The sequence below is a fragment of the Leuciscus leuciscus genome, assembly GCF_965113295.1.
Source record: "Leuciscus leuciscus genome assembly, contig: HAP1_SCAFFOLD_381, whole genome shotgun sequence".
NCBI classification, from domain to species: Eukaryota; Metazoa; Chordata; class Actinopteri; order Cypriniformes; family Leuciscidae; genus Leuciscus; species Leuciscus leuciscus.
In genome coordinates this window covers 53,846-62,028 of record NW_028118358.1, presented here as the reverse complement: position 1 = coordinate 62,028, position 8,183 = coordinate 53,846, and the positions used below count along the sequence as shown (strand labels likewise).

General features: G+C 39.6%; 1 protein-coding gene and 2 long non-coding RNA genes across 3 annotated transcripts; 1 reads left to right on the top strand and 2 right to left on the bottom strand.

The window, feature by feature from the left end:
- Positions 1-223: 223 nt before the first annotated feature.
- Positions 224-3,774, bottom strand: LOC309491596. Its single transcript, XR_014203206.1, has 3 exons — positions 3,715-3,774; positions 3,590-3,647; positions 224-680 (listed from the first exon to the last, which is right to left on the bottom strand). It is a non-coding gene; the product is annotated as an uncharacterized lncRNA (long non-coding RNA).
- A 1,418-nt stretch (positions 3,775-5,192) lies between these two features.
- Positions 5,193-6,854, top strand: LOC309491595 (putative nuclease HARBI1). The gene is made up of 3 exons (XM_082190661.1): positions 5,193-5,881; positions 5,974-6,180; positions 6,246-6,854. The coding sequence occupies exons 1-2, from the start codon at positions 5,291-5,293 to the stop codon at positions 6,175-6,177; spliced, it is 795 nt and encodes a 264-aa protein (XP_082046787.1). The 5' UTR covers positions 5,193-5,290; the 3' UTR covers positions 6,178-6,180; positions 6,246-6,854.
- Positions 6,855-7,004: 150 nt separating this feature from the next.
- On the bottom strand, positions 7,005-7,787 carry LOC309491598. Its single transcript, XR_014203207.1, has 3 exons — positions 7,620-7,787; positions 7,226-7,313; positions 7,005-7,136 (listed from the first exon to the last, which is right to left on the bottom strand). It is a non-coding gene; the product is annotated as an uncharacterized lncRNA (long non-coding RNA).
- Positions 7,788-8,183: the final 396 nt, after the last annotated feature.

The following is an 8,183-nucleotide window of genomic DNA, read 5'->3' as shown; positions in this document are numbered from 1 at the left end:
TTTATTTGTACCATTAAAATCAAATATAAAGTATCATTCACAAGAAATAAAGAAAAAAATAAAGAAAATGGGAGTGCTGAGGCCTTACCAGTGGAGGAAACCGGGTCAAAGTTGTGGGATCTCAGGGGTTAAGGATTCCCTGATCACACATATACACACAATAAAATAACCAAACTCAAAACACACCAAAAGAGGGAAAACACAGCACACAGGAGGAGACACCGACACCACCACTTCCGGCACTCAGCACTAAAAGAAGAACATTCAGTTAAAGACAGAAAAAAAAAAAAAAATCAATAAACCGTAAATCAATGAAAACACAAAAGGAAAATCTTCTTTATAAATACTTAATCCAAAGAATATATAAACTAATCAAAAGTATTTATCAAACAACAAAAGCCACACACACGCACACACACTAATAAACACAGGCGAGCCACAGAATGGCACAGTTATCGTCTGTGTCAGTCACTGAGATACTAGTAAAATGTTGTGCGCGACGAATCCCTCGCTGTAAAGTGCATAGGTGCGTTCAGAACCCAGAGTGAGCTCGTATAGCTTTCAATGGTTCATAGTTAAGCAGAAATCAGTTGAAACAGCAATCCGTAGAGACAAAACAGCAGCGTGGCAGGAAGGGAGAAACTCATATAGACACCGGCGCCAGCAAGCGCTTCACGGTCCTGACGTATATAAACAAATCACATTCAATGACGATACATGAACAAACATATACATGCAATACCGACAGGCAGTGGTTAAATTGGGCCGGGGCTCTCCGGGGCTCAGCCCCGGCACATAAGCCTGCTCGTTTGTGTCCTGATGTGCCTGTTTACAGTCAGTTGCCTAATGAAAATTATGTCACATCAAATTTGATGAAAGTGATGCTTTTGAAAACATATTTCTGACAATAAATGAAAGATTTTTTAAATGGCATGTCTATTTTGTCTCGGCGGAACTGAGATGAGAACAATCGGAACACGGCCGTATTCTTGTTCAGCTGCTTAATCTCGTTGTCAGTCGACCATGATCGCGCACCGCTCGCGCATGCCATGCGCATCTTAGGCTACTAGCCTACTCAAAACTCCGACACGGATAAATGTACGCAGCAATATATAATGAATGTTCCTGGGAGATCCGTAGTTGCGCGGGATGTGGAAGCGCGCAAAAGTTCCAGAACCTTCAACCGCCAAATAAATAAAAACTCACAAGCTGCTGGCCGCCGCTGGAGATCAATTTTGTCAAGTTCAGCACAACGTTGGTTGTACTAAAAGTGCCCTGGCCTTGAACAACAAGGTAAGGAAAATATGTTTGGCACATTGTATGGGTCACTATATCATAACAAGGCAATACAATGTGTAATCAAGTGATGTCAATTCCAGCGTCATGGACGTGACATGCAGTAAAAACTTGAAATATAAATTCTCAGAAAATGCATTTAATACCAATATATTAAAACTGTTTATATATCAATACTCCCTTAATAAAGGAGTCCAGACATTAGAAAAATATCAGTCTACACATGCGTTTAATATTTAATATGAGGGAAATAGGCTACACATGCCGTGGACGTGACACAAAAAATCTTTAACTTTTAGGTGGTAAAATATTTTTTTTGTAATTCTGTGAATTACACTGCGCAAACCAAAAGTAATACTAGGCTACCCACCGGATACTCTCCACAGAACATAACATATTCATTTTATTCAGGGCCGCGGAAAGTGGGGGTGCTGTTTTCACAGAATTGTAAATGCAACGCATATGTTTGTTCATTAAAATGTATACATTTTTAGCATTTAGTCATTTATTTGTAATAAACACTTTAAGTGGGCTATTTAAAAATTGTTATTTATATGTCAAATTATGCTTTTAAAACATAAGCACAGAGTGTTACGTAATAGTCTGTGTGTGTGTCGAAAGAATTTGTCCGCAGCTGCTCAAAAAAAAAAAAAAAAAAAAAAACCCAGTCAAAAACCCCACTGTCAGTGTTTTGTAAGGAACAGGCAAATGTAAAATATTTCATTAGACATTTCAAGCTATCTATATGTCTCAGGTCTGTGAGGCAATAGGCTAACTTATAGGCCCACGCTGAGTTTCGGTTCATTTATGAGACAAGCTCCAGGTTCGCCAGCGCCTCCGTGTCCTGATTATCTATTTTCTAATAGCCTAGTATATTTACTTCTTATTGATTAAATCCAGACAATTGGTTGATGAAACATCGATTAAAATTAAGATACAATTAATACAAAACGAAATTAAATTTAAAGACAGGCTTTGTGCTTTCAGTTTGAGGTCTCTGTGAAAGTTTTAAAACATTATTTTAGTGCCGCTTTAGAGCGCTCACGTCCGTAACGGAGAACTGTCTGTAACATTTTTGTGTGTGTGTGAAATACATTTTTTTTTAAATGCGACTTAGTCCAGTGCGACTTAGGCTATATATGTTTTTTCTTCTTCGTGGCGCATTTTTTGACTGATATGCGACTCCGCAGCGACTTATAAAATAGGCTACGGTAAGTTATTTATTCTTTTTGTGCAAATGTCCCATAAAGTGCCATCCTTTAAGGATTAATTTATGTCCCGTTGACCGGTCCATTGCATTACGAATAAAAGCAGAATCAATAAAGTCAAAAATGTGATGTGCAGAGTTTTATAGTCTTGATATTGTTTCTTATTCAAAAGTGGCGACGCCCCTTTTTTTCTCAGAATTGCGAGATATGAAGTCAGAATTGTGAGTAATAAAGTCGCAATTGGGAGATATAAAGTAAGAATTGCATGATATTCGTCGAAATTTCGTGTTATAAAATCAGAATTGTGAGATATAAACTATTCTGAGGTAAAAAAAAAAATATAGAAAGCTTGAAATGTCTTATTTTTAAACAGAACAATTAAAAAAGTAAACAGACTGCTGCATGTGTAATTTTTAGAAAACACTTGTTCATTAATAAACAATTAAAATGTCTCCTTGCTATATTTTACATATTCATAATCATTACTTTTGCCGGTTCTTTGTGACAGCTTTTAGGCCTTTATTGGCAGCGCCACCCTTACATGTTAAATGAAGGCGTCAGCACCGCATCAGCACCGAAAACAGGAGATTTTTCAATCCCTGTTTTGGCAGGGGAAAACTGATCAGAAAATGTAACGAAACATTGTAGAAATGTAGTGGAGTAGAAAGTATAATAATTGCTGCAAAATGTAACGAAGTAAAAGTCAAAAGTAGCCTATGCACTATTGATTCTACTTAGCCTATGTAAAGTACAGATATGTGAAAAATGTACTTAAATAAAGTAACAAAGTATTTGTACTTCGTTACATTCCACCACTGCTGATTAACAGTAATGTAAATGCTAAATGTCCTAATACCTGTTAATACTACAACAATGCAAAGTATTTGCTCTTAACCTTGCAGTTTTTCACATATCATGTAACACTCAATTTCTCCATTTCTTTGCACAAAACTCTCCAGAAATTGCCATTTAATGTTGGGTTTTTTTCTTCTTTTTTTTCGGGGGAGCATACCCCCGGACCCCCCTGGAGAGCCCCCCCACATAATAAATCCCAATTTAACCCCTGCCGACAGGCATAAACATACCTGTCAGGGAGCTGCACATCTATAGACCGACCGTGTCGTTAGTACAGCTACACGAAGCCTACAATAAAACGGCCCATTACACTCAGTCACGCAAATATCAAAAAAAGGAAGCAGATTCAACCTACCAGCAGCACAACGCAACCCGGTTCCGTTACAGGAAAGATCGGGTTTGAGACAGGAGAAACACAGGAGAAACACTGCAAAAGACAATCGCACACTGCAATGCCAATTGCAACACTAACACGGTCTCTAGGCAATGAGAAAGTTAGCCACGCTGTATTACCTGTCCAATAACCGCGACTGCACCACGAACGCGAGAGGACCCACAGCGAAAGTGCGCCTCTGACGACAACATAAGCTGTGTCCCAATGTGAAGGCTGCATCCTTCGAAGGACGCAGACTTCGAAGCATGCAGCCTACGTGGCCTTCGAAGGAGGCTACGAATGTCGCCTTCATTGGATATCTAATTGAGCCACCAGGTGTCCCCAATTACCGCCTTTTAAACGGTGCGAGAGGAGAGCTGCCATCCTACATGACATTTGTGAAATTTCAAATTGCAATTGAAACGAGTAAATATGGAGCCAGAATTGCTCATTTTTATTTTTATTTTTTATATGTTACTGGAGGAGATGTTGGGGATTCATCCCCGGCGCCGCCGGGTGATGTATCTCAGGCTTTGCCAAGACCATGGGCAGGTAAATTTATCTGGTTTGCTGGTCCTTAATTGCACTTTTAAATGTAGCTAATTATTGGTTCAACTTACTTGAATAATCTAATGATACATATGAAAATACAAAATACACAAAATGGTTTGAATGTTGACTTAAATCTTACCAAGATTTAATTTTATATAGTTTATTCTCTTGACCATGGTGAACATATTTTGACAGGTTTTTAAACCCTGTTTTGTTTTTACACAGTTTAAACATAAAAAATAAAAATAAAAATAAAAAATAAAATGTTTAGGATTTGCAGCTGTCACAGTTGCTAGGCAACAATACCTCCATAAGTTAGTTGGCAACAATTTGTTAATAATGTGATGGTGGACTGTAAGGAATTACATTTGTTAAGCATTCACATACAAATGTAAAGTACTGAAGTACTTTTTCCCCCTCACAGGACAGCAATACTACAAAAAACATGGTCGTTTACAATATGATGTATTTTTGTAAGTTAAACTACCCAACAGTAGGCTATATAAAGTACTTTAAATGTAACAACCTTCAACCTATTCAGAAGTAAAATGCAACATAGCAGAAATATTGATGCAAAACCATATACATATATGTATATGGTTTTGCATCAGTATTTCTGCTATGTTGCATTTTACTTCTTTACTTTTACTCTTTTACTTTTACTCTTGATGCATTAGAGTATGCAAAATAACACATTTACTTTTAAATATGACTAGAAGTTTTTCCCCAATGTGGTACACAATTAATTTCTCTTTTCCTTCTTTCCCTAATTAAGACCAGACCCCTGTACTGCAGAATAAACCTGGACGTTCCAGTGCTGGACAGGTTTTTTAATGAGATGGAAGACACTCGACCTGATTTTCGGCTGAGCAGGGAGGCCCTGAGAGTGCTGGACCTGTTGAGAAATGACCGGCAACACGGATGGGGTTCCACAATAGAGACCCTGGTATTTCTTTTCTGGCTGGCGTGTGGTACATCATACAGGGTCGTCTCCAGAGCATTTGATATGCCTCGTTCCACTGTCCACCGGGTCGCTGAGGAGGTGGTGGCCATTCGCCACCAAGTCATTCACCTCCCAAACACCCCAGAAGACCTGGAGGCAGTTTGCCGTGGGTTTGCAGGGCTGGCAAGACACCGGGCTTTCTTGAAAGCTGCAGGAGCAATCGACGGCTGCCATGTCCGCATCAAGCCTCCAAGCGGTCCTGATGGTCAATGCTACAGGAACAGGAAACTGTTCCCGTCCATCATCCTCCAGGCTGTTTGTGACCATCAGGGCCGCTTCATTGACACCTACGTGGGCTGGCCCGGGTCAGTGCATGACGCACGAGTGCTCCGCCACAGCCCACTGTTCAGGAGGTCAGTGTACCCTCCTCCAGGGCAATTCATCCTCGCAGACGGCGGGTACCCATGTCTCCAACACCCACTTCCCCTCATCACTCCCTACAAGAGGCCGGTACGAGGTGTGGGAGCCCAGCGCTTTAATGTTCATCATTCCAGGGCACGCTCCATTATAGAGTGTGCTTTTGGGATGATGAAGACCAGGTTCAGGGCCATCTTCCTGCAAGCGCTGGAGGTGCACCACACCTTTGTACCTCACGTAAGTGAATTAAAAATACATTTTAAAAATACTGCAAAATAATAAACGCAATCTGTTAAAAAATATAAATTAATTCCTTTATTCCATTTCAGGTCATAACAGCCTGTGCCATCCTCCATAACATCTGCCTTGGGGTCGGTGACATCATGGCCCTGGAGGATGAGCATGAGGAGGATGATGCAGAGGATGAGGGGGAGCACGGTTTGGAGACGGTCAGTGGTGCTCCGTGGCGTGACCAGCTGTCTGCAGAGGTGTCTGCCCTGGAGGAGGTGCCAATTGACCACGACTATTTGTAACAGGCAAGTAAGAGAATTGTAAAGTTGAGTTTATTTTTTACTTTTCCCTCTTTCTGAAAATATCTCAGTGAGATGGCAGCCGTTGATTGAGTCAGCCCTGCAAACCTGTTGATATACAATGCAGTGGACAGTGGAAATATGCACTCAAACACTCTGGAGACCATCCCAGATGATGTCCCACCAGCAGGAGGCCTTACCAGGGTCTCTATTGTGGAGCACATCCCAGTCCAGCAGCACCATCAGGGTCTCCCTGCTCAGCTGAAAGTGTACATACATTTTTTTTTTTTTTTTATCTGATTTATGTACCATTCATTTGAATTGTTTTCCTGTTGTTGTAAATATTTGTAAAAAGTACTTGAAATCATTTTCATTTTACATGCTAAAAAAAACATGTATACAAGTCAAGAACAATTGTTTTATTTCCAAATGTATTTTTTTTTAATTCCATATGTAAAACGTATTACAAAAATAAACAATGTACAAAAATTGCCTTGCCTCATTTACAAATAACTTAAATTCCATATAGGTTTTAACTCAACACAAACAGTGTACAGAAATTACTTTGTATCATGTAAAAATAAGTGACAAAAAACATAAATACCAAAATTGCTTAACTAAAATTTTTTTTTTTCTACCATTCTCTCAAGGAGAGAAAACAGTCTGTCCATTCTCTCCCTGCTCTCTTGTGCTCTCCTCTCCTCCGTTTCCCTCTGAAATTGCATGTCCTCCCTCATTAGCTCAATGAGCTCGTCGCTGCCTCTTTTTCGGGCTGCCGAGGCTGCTGGGGCTGCTGGGGCTGAACTTGGCCCTGGTTTGTCCTCAGGGAGGGAGGCAATTAGGACAGGGAGGCCTCTGGAAGGCCTCTGTCCCAAAACCTCATCCATGAGGAGAAACCATGGCCAAGTTTCCGCAGTGGATTTCCCGCTCACCCCCTCACCTGTCCCAGGACATTTGCAATCCTAAGGCAGAGCAAATACACCATACCTGTTGTTGACAACAAGAACACCACAATACATTTCAGCAAAGATGTGTCAATTAACTTGCTTACCTTGTATTTTTTTTTTAAGTTGTCCCATTTTCTTTTGGCCTGCAAGGGAGTGACCTTCCCCAGCAGGTCCATTTTCTCCAGAATTTTCCTAAAAAAGAAGAAAAAAGGAAAGCCTTATGAAAAATATTAAGACAGGGTTGCAATCTTAACATTAGAAAAAAATCACACAGCAGTACATGCATACAAAATACTCCTGGATTATATTCCTGGATCCTCAAGTTTGCTCAAAACGTTTGTAGACAAAAAAATACAAAATAGAGAAAGACTATTGCCTTAACTAGTTGTCTCATTGCTGTGGGCTTTGTATAGGGTGAGGGTTAATTTTTGTATACAAGAGGCAGCTAGTGGAAATATTACAAATGGTTAATGACTTTAATGACTTTATGACTTTTACCTCCAAGCCACAGTGGCCGAGTTTTTGGCCCCTGTAAAAAGAGAATCATTTTCGGCCCTTAATTTAATGAAGTCAGCCGTCTGCTCCTTGGTCCCTGAAACAAAAAGAATTACAACAGGTTTTGCCTCAGACCACCTGATAAATGAAGCTGCAGTTTTTTAGTTTAAGTTCAGGTTTTTTAAGAAACACCCCTGGGTTTTAACACTTGTTTCGCTGGCTAGGTAAATTAAACGATGTATTGCAGACACCGCTATGTTTTTCAGGTATTTTTATCTACCACATTTCAGATGGATTTGTGCTCCTGTTTTATTTACTTGAATATACCCTCCTACTTGAAATTCACTGCAAAAAATATTTTCTTACTTAATATTTTGTCTTGTTTCTAGTTCAAACATCTGAAAATTCTTAAATCAAGAAGCATTTAGCCTACAAGTAAAACATTTCCTGTTTTGGGGGAAAATTAGGTGAGTATTGCTTAAAACAATAAAATAATCTGCTAATGGGTTAAGCAAAATAATCTTAAATCAAACTGAAAACAAGATTATTTTTCTTACCCCATTTGGC